The 15,027-nt window shown below is 36.9% G+C and overlaps 2 protein-coding genes across 2 annotated transcripts; both read right to left on the bottom strand.

Annotated features, from left to right (window-relative positions):
* Nucleotides 1-1,583: 1,583 nt before the first annotated feature.
* LOC113328424 (germin-like protein subfamily T member 2) lies at nucleotides 1,584-2,441 on the bottom strand. Its single transcript, XM_026575536.1, has one exon. It carries the CDS (start codon nucleotides 2,401-2,403, stop codon nucleotides 1,708-1,710), a length of 696 nt encoding a protein of 231 aa, XP_026431321.1. The 5' UTR covers nucleotides 2,404-2,441; the 3' UTR covers nucleotides 1,584-1,707.
* Nucleotides 2,442-13,788: 11,347 nt separating this feature from the next.
* On the bottom strand, nucleotides 13,789-14,646 carry LOC113328409 (germin-like protein subfamily T member 2). Its single transcript, XM_026575523.1, has one exon. The coding sequence runs from the start codon at nucleotides 14,606-14,608 to the stop codon at nucleotides 13,913-13,915; it is 696 nt and encodes a 231-aa protein (XP_026431308.1). The 5' UTR covers nucleotides 14,609-14,646; the 3' UTR covers nucleotides 13,789-13,912.
* Between the last annotated feature and the right edge of the window lie 381 nt (nucleotides 14,647-15,027).

Here is a 15,027-nt window from a genome sequence, read left to right as displayed (position 1 = left end):
CAAATTACCTAATGGCCGTTCTTCTTATTTCTTAATGGTTTTAAGTTTTTCTTTAGCAGTTCTTCATGGCGGGGGAGCCATAGCACAGGTTTTTTCCTCAGTTTTTCTATTGTGGACACTAACATCAAAAACCGAAGAAGAAAAGAAAACACAGAAAAGAGAATAGTCAAGCCACGTCATTGCCACCTAAAAAATGGGTTTTACCGTGGGTTTGACTTAGTGGGTTGAATAGGATTATTAAATTCATATATAAAGTGGAAAAAAATTCATATATTTTCTGCGAAAATAAAAGAAAAAAATAAATAAAATTTACACATATCCTTCACCTATTTAATGTATTTTCCCCGCCACACCAAATCAAAAATACATCTTCACAGGACGGGGCAAAGTCCCGCACACACCAAATCGAAAATGCATTGTCACGGGGGGGGCGAAGCCCCTAGCACAGCAAATTAAAAGAAAAAAATAAATAAAATATGTATTTATTTTGCAGCTATTTAATGTATTTTCCCGACACAACAAATCAAAAATACATCTCCAAATCGCCCCGCGCACCAATCCAAAAATCCATCACTACACGGTGGACGAAGCCCCACACACACGAAACTAAAAATAAATTTGCCCGGTGCATAGCACGGGCACAAATCTAGTCTAAATTAACCTAGTTTCCCCGATTCTTCGAGGAGACATCTTAAAATTTCTTAAGACGAGCTACAATTAGGTTCTCGTATGATTACGACTTGCATCTTTTACCCATCATCTTTAACACAAAAATGTCAATACTTTTTGGCGGAACCGGTCCAGGGACAATCACTATCGACCGGGACATGCCGGCCGGCATTATAGAGTATGTGGGGGTGTTTTTGTCAAATAACTGTACTCTTTTGTTTTATTATAAGCATTGTATTCTTTTGTTGACTTTGCTCATCATTTTGTCTTCTTTTTCTTTTACGCTGGAAAGTATCCGTTGATATTTAGGTGGTATACGAGGAAGTTCTGGGAGCGTGCAGCTGGGTCTATGAGACTACGAACTATACATAACCCCACCGTCTTCCCCACGATGTGACACCAATATTCTAACCCCTTAATCATGGTTGGAGCCCGTGGTGGATTCCGGCTGAATAGCCATATATGATATCAACATTTCAATGAAAGTGTTCAGCATGTTTATACTCTCAGGAGGATTCACTGAAAGTGTTCAGCATGTTTTGATTGATAGATATACCCACAGGAAAATTAGGTTGAATGGATCAATTCATTGTTTATAACCACTAGCTATAATCTTCACTGCATAATTTACGACGAAACTGCTTGTAATCTCTGAGTCATGGACCAACGAGTTAACCGATCAGCTTCGATTGTACATCATGCTTCTCCTTAAGCTTGCGAGACATACGTACATGCGAAAGAGTAGTCACGACATGTGTTATAATAGGTCTTTTGGTAGCATCTTCTCGTACACACATCTCAGCAATAACAAGATCTTGATAAACGAATTATCGTATATAGCATCTTATTATCTCAATATGGTCATGAAAAATTCACTGTATGATGCATACAATCATAAGATTTAAGGAAACTAATTTTAGGAAACATACTTCATTAATAAAGCAAGGGGACGATCTGTCAGTCCCTTATTACAAACTTAGAGTTACAGAGATACAGATACGATATTGCTTACAAGTCGCAAGGAAGAACCACATTATGCTAGTTTATTAAGTTGCCAAACTTTGACTTTATGATAGCGATGACGTTCACATCAACTTGGAAGTTCTTAGCCAAAATCTCATTGGGGATTGTTGGGTTAGAAGCAAAGAGGTTACTAGGAATTTGTGCAAATCCGGGTTGTTGACTATTGAAAGTAGCTATCATAACAGCCTTTCCCTGTCCAGCGTTGGAAACAGAGTGCACAAGTCCTCTGGGAATAATCGATAACTCCCCAGACTTCAGAACCTTTGAGTAGAAAACGTTGGTAGTACTTACGAACCCAATATGGATTTCCCCACTGATGATGTATATAATTTCACTTGCTCGAGGGTGTGAATGAAGTGGAATATACCCACCAGCTGCGAAGTCAACTCGTGCTGCCGCAAGTCCAAGGGTGTTTACCCCAGGAAAGTTGTTAACATCAGCGGGACTAATTCCAATGCCTAAGGGATTCGCTGTGCTCGATCCATTCATCAAGCCACTGTAAAAGAAATCATTTGATGTAACTTGAGATACCGGCTTGCAAGGAAAGCCATTCACAACGGTTGTGGTGGATTTTAAGTCAGCAACACAAAAGTCTTGTAGCGGGTCGGGATCAGAAGAAAAGCATGACAAAGTAAAAAATATGATCGTAGATAAACAGAGAACTAGGAAGAATGATGATGTTGTTTTGATACTAAACTTAGCAGCAGCCATGGCTTTTCTTTCTTTGTGATTTAGTGTAGAAAGAAATGTTTTTGAGTTCTGCGAAAGTTATGTTGCTTGTGCCACTATTTATATACACAAGATGTGTACGAAAATGCAATTGAAAACCAAATTAAACTTCAGCTCATAGTGCAGATCTGTTTATTTGATGTACGATTTTTACCTATTGATTAGTACGGTGTAATTTCTGAAACCTTTAGTGGAAAGTAAAACTAAGAACTCTTCTTTTTTAATTGAAAGAGAGATATTATTAGAAGAAAGAATTTACAATGAAAGCTACAAGGGGTAGCAGAAGCAAAAGTAGAAAATGTAAAATTTACATAAAAAGATTGTCCCAATTTTGGACAGTAAAAGAGAAGTTCAGGTACGCTTGAAAACCAAACGCAGAAGCCCAATAAACTACTAAAGACTTAACTTCATATCCTAAGTCAGAGTCTGTCTTGAAAGTATGCTTTGTATGAAAGGTACATGCGTTTCTTTCTTTCCAAAGTACCCAGACCACTGCAGCTGAAATGAGAGACCAATAAAGCTTACCTGTGCTCGAAAAATGGTTAAAATCCCCAACAAAAAGCGAGATCATACAGACTTTTTGGATGACCATGGCCAGTTTGAAGGAGTTAATTGCGACCAAATCCTATTAGCAACTATACAGTGAAAGAAGATATGATCAGCAATTTCAAAAGCGTTTCCACATAAAATGCAGCCACCTTCAAAAATAACCCCCTTTCTAGCAAGAACATAAATAGTATTTAACTTCCCATGCATCGCACACCAAATGAGAAAATTTACCTTTGGAGGTATGATTTTCTTCCATAGGAAAGAATGAGGGAAATTATCGATTCCTGCATTTGAGTTCAGTTTAGTATACAAAGAATTGACACTAAAAACGCCATCTGAACTGAGTGTAAAGAATTTAGAAGACAGTACCAGTTAGAAAAATCCCTTTTGGAGATCTAGAAACTTCTATGCCTAAAAAATACTGCAATTTACCCAAGTCTTTGATGGAGAAATGGGATGCAAGGCGTGATTTAAGAGAGGTAATGAAATCATTATCAGTATCAGTTATGATGATGTCATCCACATATACGAGAACAAAAATGGAAGTATTTCCTTGATGATATGTGAAGAGAGAATTATCACATAAGGATTTGTGAAAACCCTCAGATAATAATACAGAAGAAAGCTTGGCAAACCATTGTCTTGAGGCTTGTTTCAGGCCGTACAATGATTTGTTGAGCTTAAGAACCTTAGTCTCACCTTTTTGGTTTAGACCAGGCGGGAGCTTCATGTAGATTTCTTCTTCAAGATCTCCTTGAAGGAATGCATTATTGACATCAAGTTGATGTAAGGCCCAACCTTTGATGGATGCAACAGATAACAATACTCGCATTGTAACGAGTTTCGCAACAGGCGCAAAAGTATCATAAAAATCAATTCCTTCTTGCTGAGTATAACCCTTAGCAACAAGGCGAGCTTTGTATCGCTCTATAGTTCCATCTGCATTGAATTTGATTTTAAAAATCTACTTACAACCTATAGTTGTCTTTCCTGATGGTAAATCAACCAAAATCCAAGTATTATTGGCTTCAAGAGCGAGAATTTCTTTGGCCATAGCTGCTCTCCATTTGGGACATAGTTTAGCTTGAGAGTAAGATGTTGGTTCTTCCGAAAGAACAATTGCAGCTAAAAAAGCTTTATTAGCTGGTGTAAATTTGTCAAAGGACAAATAATCAGTCATAGGATAGGCTGAAGTTGTGTTACATTTGGGAAGTGTACAATGATAATCTTTCAGATATGGTGGTTGAGTTCTAGTTCGAGTGGGTCGTGAGGTTTGCACGAGTGGAGTCAAAACTGTCTCAGGAGAAGAAGATGACTCAGAAGCAGTTTTATGAGATGAAACTGGTGGAGATCGAGATGAATCCGACTCAGTAGATGAAACTGTAGTATCGGCTAGAGAATGTTGTGTAGATTTCGCATATGTAGAAGAACTAGATGTGGATTGAGGAATAGGTGAAAGATTAGCGGGACTGGAGCTTTCAGTTGGTGTCGCAGAACAAGATGTGTGTTGTTGCATTGTCACATCAATATGCTCAATATTAGAGATATCTTGTAGCGCAGTATTACATGGTGTAGACCAAGTAGATGACTGTGCATAGTTATCAGTCTGAGAAGGAGTTAAAATGGAATCATAATAAGCATATTCAGAAGATGGAATAGGCTTAGGAGATGACAGAGTGAAAGAGTGATTCTTATTAGAAAAAGGAAACATTAATTCATAGAAAACAACATCTCTAGAAGTATATATGAGTTTTGTTTCAAGATCATAAACTTTGTAACCTTTCTGACCATAAGGATACCCAACGAAAATACCGGGTTTAGCACGCATATCAAATTTGTGAGATGGACGTGTGTTTCGGCAAAAACAGAGACAACCAAAAACTCGAAAATTAGAGTAATTCGGCACTGTGGAAAGTAGAATCTCATGAGGAGTTTTATGAGACAAAACAGGAGTAGGAATTTTGTTTATCAAATATGCTGCAGTTAGGATACACTCACCCCAGAAACGTAATGGGAGATTTGATTGATAATGGAGAGCCCTAGCAACATTTAGTAAATACCTGTGTTTACGTTCAACAACACTTTTCTGTTGTGGCGTGTAGACACAAATCGTCTGATGAAGTATTCCATTTTGATGAAACCAAGATTGGAGTTCATTAGACTTGAACTCTAAACCATTATCAGAACGAAATGTTTGGAGTTGTGGAATGAGCATGGGGCTTATGCCGGATGATATGGTTGCAATTTTATGACCATATTGTTTGATTGCAAAGTTAAAAAAATATTGCAAGCATTTGAGGGTCTCAGATTTGTTGTGCATCAAGTAAACCCAAGTATAACGAGAATAATCATCCACTAGTGTGAGAAAATATTTCGCACCAGTGTGAGAAGCAATGGAGAAAGGCCCCCAAATATCAGCATGAACAAGTTGAAAAGCATGAGATGATAAAGATGTACTTTTATTAAATTTCAATCAGGTTTGTTTAGCCATGGGACAAACAATACATGAATGATTCAATTTGGAAACAATATAAGCAAAATTGCGAGCAAAAAAAAATCCTCATTGGGATGGCCTAAACGGCAATGCCACATATCCATTGACTGTTTATTTGTACTGATAAAAAAAAACAGAAGGGCGGAGGCTAAAATGGTAGAGGCCATCAATCCTTCTACTCCATCCAATCTCCTTGTTCGTTTGTAGGTCCTGAAAAATACAAGACTCTCGTGAGAATTTGACACAACACTCTGTTGTATTGGTTAATTGGCTGACTGATATTAAGTTAAACTAGAAACTTGGAATATGAAAAACATCAAGTAATTTAATGGTAGATGATAAATCAACCTGTCCAATGTGACTCACAGATGTATATGAACCATCTGGTAATTGTACCTCAATTGGTTTATCAACCACTGTATAAGTGGTGAAAGATGACAAAGAAGAGCATTTGTGGTGAGTAGCACCACTATCGACAATCCAAATAAGTGTAGAAGAATTAGAAATAGATGACAAGTTGATACCTGCGAAATTGGCAGATGGTGCTATGTCTCCATTGGTTGGATCGAGCAAAGAAAGGATGCGAGCATATTATTCAGCAGTGATGGATGGTGCAGCAGGAGCAGGCACAACAACAGAAGCCAAAGAACGAGAATCATACATGGATGCATCCTTTGGATAACCAACCAATTTCCAACAGATTAGCCGTGTATAACCATGTTTGTTGCAGTGATCACAAAATGGTCGCTGGCGTTTGTTATTGCTGCTGCTGGCACCATTGTTGTTGCCTGGAAAGGAGCGATTTCTTCTAGGATCATGACGGCCGACATTTAAAGCTGCAGAGTCCACATTGTGCACCATCAAGGAATTGAGTACCTATTGTTCCTCTTCCTGACGAACAAGATTGTATAACTTCGCAGCAGAAGGTAATGGCTCAGTGACAAGGAGCTGACTTCTCAAGCTTGAAAAACGAGTTTTGGGGCCCTGCAAAAATTCCATTGCACGATCTTGATCGGTTTGTTCAATATGAGCCTTACCTGCGTGACAAATGCATTGAGTGGGAGGACGGAAGGAGTCTAGCTGATCTCAAAGAGTTTTCAGCTGACTGAAATATTGAGCAACAATATTATCTTCTTGCTTCAGATTCGAGATCGCTTGCTTGATTGCATACAGCTTGGTTGCATTAGATTGTGCAAAGCGACTCTTCAGATTCATCCACATCTCATTGGTAGTGTCGAAATACATGATACTGCGACCAATCTCTGGTTCACAAGAGTTGCAGACCCAGCTGCCAACAAGATCATCACAGCGCTGCCAATAAGAAATATCTGCTGATTTCGTTGGTTTGTTGATTTTTCCATCTATATATCCTGTCTTAGTTTTAGCACTCAAAGCTTTGCGCATCCCTCGTACTCAAGTGCCATAGTTTTCACCTGAAAGAACTGGTTGATAAAGAATAGTGGTGGGATTGTCAGCTGGATGTACGTAGTAAGGGCTATCTGGTTGAAGATGAGGTTTTTCATCAGCAACCTTCTTTCTTTTCTCTGAGTTTTCTGAGGATTTTGATGGTGGAGTGGTGTCACCGTCTACCATTATTTGGAGAATTGGATGTTTGTAGGGTGTAGGATGTAACCTAGTATGATTTTAGGGTTTCGAATCTAACCTAGCACGACGGTACCATAAAGAATTTAGAAGACAGTGTATTTGTTTTCACAACTGTGAAGATTGTTCTTTCATTCAATGCTTATATATAGTTACAGTTTACAGTAGGGTTTACAATAAATCAGGAGAACAAAGACTAAGTAAAGATAAATCATAGATAACTAAGTGAACTACAAAACTGGAAGACTAAGACTTATTTGTTACGGTGCTGTAAATCAGGAAGAGTACAGGATATTGTTACAACTGTGAAGTTATTGTAGTGGTACGAATATATGACACATGTATCGTTAATAGAGTGATCATATTCTCGTATCTGCCAAACCATCTAGAACCGGAGGGGAAACTCTTATAACTTGCAAGATACTAGCAAATTATCTAAGAAACTCAGTCTGTTTTCCATTTCATTGCCCTATGGAATAAACTATGTATTAGTGGAAAATTATTTGTTTCAGTGGTAATCTAAAACGACATCAGTACATATGTTCACTACATATCACATCATTGATCTATCTCGGACATAATTAAATTTTACCAAGTTCACCTTTTTAACTAAAAATCATCTTCAATGTATGATGTATCCCAACAAATATCACAGAGAAATTAGATTTCGATACATTTAAGAAAAGCCATTTTGGATTTTTTATATGACGCGTCATTAAAAGCAGGGTCAAGATGACAGTCAAGTCATCTTTAAAAGTAAGCAGCACCTTTGCATCCTGATGAAGTTTCTTTAGAAAAATATCTTAATTTACAAGTGGTGTGTTTTTTCTAAGACCTTAACCCCTATCATTACAGATGTTGATAGAAATTTTCTGCCAACCTTCATGTCAATTTCAGAGGAGATGAAACAAAATGAATTTACCAGGGGAACTAAGAGACAATCTTTAGTCATGAACAAAGGTAAGATGGAACGCAATATTCCATGCTTGACCTTATTTAAGTTATTAAATGCCACGCACACGACACTAATTGTTACTTATAATAGTCCTTACCACAACCTACGAAGGACCAGAAAAATAATTATCATGTATAGGCAAATTAAATCTATTCCTATAACAGGGACCTTACCTACATTTTTTGTGTTTTTCTATCATGGGCTTACCACAACCTACAATGGTGGGAACTAGGTGCGTGGCAGAAAGCCACTAGCAAATTGATTCTACTCCAAAGATAGATCATGACAAAATGGAAAACTAGTTACGGAGTTCCGCGTGGCCAGACCGATCACGCTCCTTACCCCAACCTACATATAGCAGGGACCTTGTAAGTTATAACGGTCTTTACGAACCACAACCTACAATGGTGGAAACAAGGTGCGCGGCAGCCGAGCCAATATCGTACCATTGGACACACTGATCAAATTATCTAAAACTAAAAAAACTAATAAGAATTGTACCATTAACAGAAAGTTACCAAGGTTAAAACCATAATCTTGTTTGTTTTTAATTTATTTATCTTCTTAATACTAATAAGAATTGTACCATTAACAGAAACAGCTTTTATGGTATCTGCGTCTGCATCACGAGGAAGCTTTAATCTCGCTATAGGGGGGCCAGATGCATAATTTCCTGCTGCAATAGACATCACTTGGTTATCATCCTCGAGCTTAACTACAATTTTCTTATTAGTAGTGTTGAACCGTGATTCACTTATTAGGAACACATATGAATCATCTCCTTCCGCATTGGTACAGAATCACCAACTTTTGCACTATCGGTCAGTCCCTTATTACAATCCTGAGATCTATATGGATTCTAAACCTAGGAAACATACTTCATTCATAAAGGAAGGGGAATATCGGTCAGTCCCTTATTACAAACTTACAGAGTTAATGAGATACAGATACAGATACAGATACAGATACAGATACAGATACGATACTGCTTATAAGGAATAACCACACAATGAGCTAGTTTGTCAAGTTACAGAACTTTGACTTTATAATACCGATGACGTTCACATCAACTTGCAAGTTCTTAGCCAAAATCTCATTCGGGATTGTTGGGTTAGAAGCAAAGAGGTTAAGTGGAAGTAATGCAATTCCGGGAAGTTGGCTATTGTAAGCACTTATCAGAATCTAGGAAAAATAAACGGATCTCCAACTTTCAGAACCTTTGAGTACAAAACATTAATAGTGCTTATGAACCCAAAAAGGATTTCCCCTTTATTGATGAATATAGTTTTGCTTGCTCGAGGATGTACATACTACATGGAGTGGAATAAACCCAAGTCAACTCGAGATGTTGAAATTCCAACTAGTGTTTAACCCAGGGAAGGTGGTAACGTCATTTGATGTAACTTGAGACACCCGCTTGCAAGGAAAGCCATTCACAATAGTTGTGGTGGATTTTAAGTCAGCAACACAGAAGTCTTGTAGCTGGTCGGGATCAGAAAAGCTTGAAAAAAGACACCACAAAAACAAAGACTTAACTACAAATTAAAAAAAATAATAATTCAATGCGCGGAATATTCATCAAAAAAAATGCACGGAAATGGACTTCTATGGTTGTATGCACAAAAAGCGACAATGAACTACCTTGTCATGTATTGTGTTCTATCCATCATGCATTTTTACCCAAATTGACTTGATTTATGGATATCATGCATGCATAAAGAATTATTAGGCCTAACAGTTCTCCCTTAAACCCATACCGATATATAAGATAACAATTGCCATATTGGATAAGCCCATATTACTTGATCACCGAAATTATAATCCATAGAAATGATAATTGAGCTAGTATTAATTATTTAGTGAAAATGGTATAAATGGAATTGATCTTTTATAAAGAACATGTAAAACATATTTCAAGACAACAACAATTTCAATAAAACTCATCTAACCCAAGAAAAAAATTGAGTTATTAGTAACTCCTTAACATATATACAGGTATACAAGTGAAGAAGACCCTTATAACTAAAGCAAGGAGATACACTTAGCTTCTTTAATTGTAGCTGTAGGAAATCCTACAACCACATCCATTCAATATTATATAATTTTCTAAGTAATCATAATGGAAATCACACGTTTATTAATCTAGATCTTTGGATTGAATACAACACATTACAAAGATTTTTTTTGTTCTCCAAATAAACTCTCTCCCTCCTAATTTCTTGTCTAACACTCACCTTAGAGATCTCTCTCAATACAAAGATTCCTTTCCCTTATATAGGGTATTACATAGTGGATGACAGCTAATAGATCCCCTATTTTCGGAACCACTGTGCGTTACAATCGCTCATGTACATTCACTCATCTTCGCACAATTTACACCTTCGCACAAATTATCACACTTTACTCATGACTATGCTGACATCATTAAATACATCATCCTAATTTTAGTATGTGCGATGCTCTTCGCGTACATTAAATGACCTTTACTTCGCATATATAATGAATGTGCGATATTTGACTCCTACATTTTGCCTCTTCTCATTTCGTTCTCTTTATAAAGTGAGCTATATGAGAAATTTTCAATCCAACGTATCACACATATTTATTTCTTCATATTTTGCTTTACCCCTATTCTTCCGTAATTTCAGTCTTTCTTTCTGCACGTGTTGATTCTTTTAATTTTTACCGATACAACCTGTCTCTTACCGGTCATTTTTCTTCTCTATTTATTGATTTTTCCTCGAGAAATAACTTCTTCATTTCTTTAATTTTGTTTATATCTTTTTTTCCTCGAGACTTCTACTCCCTTGATTCATCTGTTACTGCTGCTGCTGTTTTACCTCCATCATTCTCATAGATCCAAATCCAAGGTCTGTACGTTCTATCAAAATCATTCTCTTTTTATTCTGTTGATTACAATTGTTAATCATAATTGTTAATCTCGATCACGATTGTTGATCTTATGATTAATTTATCTTCCTTACTGTTTCCAGGAAAAGTTCTTCTTCGAGCAGCGTCAAAGTGACTGTTTCCAACCCTAAATGTTCTTCAGATATCAAGGACAAAGAATCTCTCAAGAGGAAGACTTCGCACAACAAAGGAGTAAGAAATATCTTGTTTTTATCAAACAATATTGTTGCCTCTATTTCTTATCTGCGTTTTTTCACAGGATTCCGATTGTGAGATGGGTGGAGGAAAATGACTGAAACCTAAGAGAGTTAGCAAGCCCACAACTCTCAAATCAAAATTTTACATTCCTGAATTTGGTGTCGCAGAGATCATTCCGATCCATCTCCAGTTCAAACTAATATTTTTTATTTTCATGCGAATGTCTCTGTTACTCTTGATGAAATTTTTCCTCCCGAAGAGAAAACTGTTACTAATCAAGGTCTACAGGGTATCCCCACTCCTGCTTCTACATTTGCTCTGGATGTTATTCAAACTGTTTCAACCTTTGTGAACTCTCCTTTTCCCATTAGCACCGATACCACTCAAAATAATTTGGATATTCCCAACTCCGCGAATTTTACTACTTCCTCTCCTTCTATTTCTGTTTCCCCTTTTTCATCTTCCTCTTTCTTATTAGAATCCCTTTCTCTTGATAAGGAAGCTCTGAACAGTGTAAAGTTTGCTTCTCAAACTTTACTCGACATTATCAACTCTGCTCAGTCATCCACCAGTGATCCTCGCAAAATTCGCATATGTTCTGCTTTAAGTAATTAAACTTTTATACGAGTTTCCTTCTAGTAAAGCTACAAGAAAAGAAATCCATTCTCAAACCGATCCAACTTTCCATACTGCTTTAGATGTCTTGGTAAGTACCTCTTGCATATGCTCTTTTGGTTATAATATTCTTACTATCTGTCCTTACTTTCTTTCTTCCTTAGGAATATCATCGTTGAATGATTTTGGCTGAAGGACGTTTTAAATCTAGTTGTTCTCAATTATAACTTTCACTCAAGAACACCCTTTTCGAAAAGGAAGTTGGTAGACTGAAAGGAGAGCTCCAAGTTGCAATCCTTGATTCTGAAGGTCTTCGCAGCCAGAATCAAAAACTTAGAGGTATTCTTCTCTTTATTTATTGCTTCTCGTAGCATATTTCTTCGCCTATCTCCACCTTTTAAACTTTTCGATGCATTTATTAAGATTTAAACCAGAAGCGAGTTGCAGAGAGATTCACCTTCCAATTCCTCGCTGAAGATATTCGTGCGAATAATGACATGTTGCAGACTCAACTAGATCAATTAAATAACCAACATTCATATTCTCTTGACCAGATTAACAATCGAACTTATGAAAATAGTCACCTTAATCAAGAGATTGAAGTGTTAAATACTCAGATTTCCAACATGTCTAAATTGTTATATAGTGCTGATTTAAGACATCAATCTTTATCAGAAGAAAACCATACTCTTTCTTTGGAGAAACAATCTTTTCTAAAGAAAGAAGCAATGTTTTCTCATCAATACTTAATTCTCCAGAAAGTAAATGATGATTTAGAACAAGCCCTTCATTCATTAGAAGTTCAGTATGAAGCATCATTTAAAGAATTAAGTACTCAGAACGAGAAAATCATCCAAAGTAAAATAAACTTGACTGTGAAGATGAACCAGCTTCAAGAACAATATGATCAACTGAAGCATTCTCATGATGACCTTAAGAAAAAGAATGATTCACTCTCTGCTGATAAAAGGAAGACGTCTCGATCTTGTCTCAATGTTTTAGTTGGTGAGATTTCGATAAAGCTATGGAAAGTATGAAGACTAACGCTTTTGCCTTTTCTAAATTCTGCAAAGGTAGTCTGCCTGAGTTGACTGCCTTAAATTTCTAATCATTTTATTTATTTCTTTGAATTTTTGCTCTCAAATTATGATTCCATATTAATTTTTGCAGAGTCCGAAAGGTCGAATCAATCCACTATATCCCAGTTGAGATCTGACTTAGCCAAAGTTCATAAGGACCGCGCGAACCTGGAGATTTCTTACACGAATCTTGAAGTTTCTCTTACTGCTTCTCGAGACCGTGCGAAGACGATTCACATATCTTCAAAATTTCGCAGAGATCATTGCTAGAAATATTGAGAAAGAAGTTATTCACAAAGCTCATGTTAATGCTCAGACTTTAGTTAATCAAATCCTTCTGAGCAACTCTCTTTCTCCGGTAACTATTCCTCCTTTTAATATAAGAGAAGACGAGAAGTATCCAGAACCAGATAGTGACTATAAATTTGTAAGCGATGATGAAAAAGATCATGAAGATGATATTGATGCTTCTATATCAGAGGATCAACTTGAGAAGAACAAATCTGGCAATATTGATTCTGTTGATAAGACTACTGTCGAAGTTAAGGACCCGAATCCAAGCCACAAGAGTGATGCTGAAAAGTCTTTAATTGAACATGGTATTCCCTCCAACAATGCTTAGGTTGAATGGATCAATTCATTGTTTATAACCACTAGATATAATCTTCACTGCATAATTTACGACGCAACTGCTTGTAATCTCTGAGTCATGGTCCAACGAGTTAACCGATCAGCTTCGATTGTACATCATGCTTCTCCTTAAGCTTGCGAGACATACGTACATGCGAAAGAGTAGTCACGACATGTGTTATAAGAGGTCTTTTGGTAGCATCTTCTCGTACACACATCTCAGCAATAACAAGATCTTGATAAACGAATTATCGTATATAGCATCTTATTATCTCAATAGGGTCATGAAAAATTCACTGTATGATGCATACAATCATAAGATTTAAGGAAACTAATTTTAGGAAACATACTTCATTAATAAAGCAAGGGGACGATCTGTCAGTCCCTTATTACAAACTTAGAGTTACAGAGATACAGATACGATATTGCTTACAAGTCGCAAGGAAGAACCACATTATGCTAGTTTATTAAGTTGCCAAACTTTGACTTTATGATAGCGATGACGTTCACATCAACTTGGAAGTTCTTAGCCAAAATCTCATTGGGGATTGTTGGGTTAGAAGCAAAGAGGTTACTAGGAATTTGTGCAAATCCGGGTTGTTGACTATTGAAAGTAGCTATCATAACAGCCTTTCCCTGTCCAGCGTTGGAAACAGAGTGCACAAGTCCTCTGGGAATAATCGATAACTCCCCAGACTTCAGAACCTTTGAGTAGAAAACGTTGGTAGTACTTACGAACCCAATATGGATTTCCCCACTGATGATGTATATAATTTCACTTGCTCGAGGGTGTGAATGAAGTGGAATATACCCACCAGCTGCGAAGTCAACTCGTGCTGCCGCAAGTCCAAGGGTGTTTACCCCAGGAAAGTTGTTAACATCAGCGGGACTAATTCCAATGCCTAAGGGATTCGCTGTGCTCGATCCATTCATCAAGCCACTGTAAAAGAAATCATTTGATGTAACTTGAGATACCGGCTTGCAAGGAAAGCCATTCACAACGGTTGTGGTGGATTTTAAGTCAGCAACACAAAAGTCTTGTAGCGGGTCGGGATCAGAAGAAAAACATGACAAAGTAAAAAATAGGATCGTAGATAAACAGAGAACTAGGAAGAATGATGATGTTGTTTTGATACTAAACTTAGCAGCAGCCATGGCTTTTCTTTCTTTGTGATTTAGTGTAGAAAGAAATGTTTTTGAGTTCTGCGAAAGTTATGTTGCTTGTGCCACTATTTATATACACAAGCTGTGTACGAAAATGCAATTGAAAACCAAATTAAACTTCAGCTCATAGTGCAGACATGTTTATTTGATGTACGATTTTTACCTATTGATTAGTACAGTGTAATTTCTGAAACCTTTAGTGGAAAGTAAAACGGAAAATGGGTCATTTGTCCAAATATTTTTAAATCACGGTTCAAATGGACGAGTAAAAAATAATTTGGGTGAAATGGCCAAAAAAAATAGTAAGGATGAAACTGGATACATCCTGTGTAAATTAAAAATAAGAAAAAATATTTGAAAATGGACACGATGAAACTGGTTACATCCTGCCTATTTTTACATTTTTGTCC

Source organism: Papaver somniferum, unplaced genomic scaffold (assembly GCF_003573695.1).
Source record: "Papaver somniferum cultivar HN1 unplaced genomic scaffold, ASM357369v1 unplaced-scaffold_107, whole genome shotgun sequence".
Lineage (NCBI taxonomy): Eukaryota > Viridiplantae > Streptophyta > Magnoliopsida > Ranunculales > Papaveraceae > Papaver > Papaver somniferum.
This window is presented reverse-complemented; position numbering and strand designations above follow the sequence as displayed.

Bases quoted from the DNA above. Each gene is read 5' to 3' on its own strand.
- LOC113328424 (XM_026575536.1), bottom strand. From the start codon at position 2,403: ATGGCTGCTGCTAAGTTTAGTATCAAAACAACATCATCATTCTTCCTA.
- LOC113328409 (XM_026575523.1), bottom strand. From the start codon at position 14,608: ATGGCTGCTGCTAAGTTTAGTATCAAAACAACATCATCATTCTTCCTA.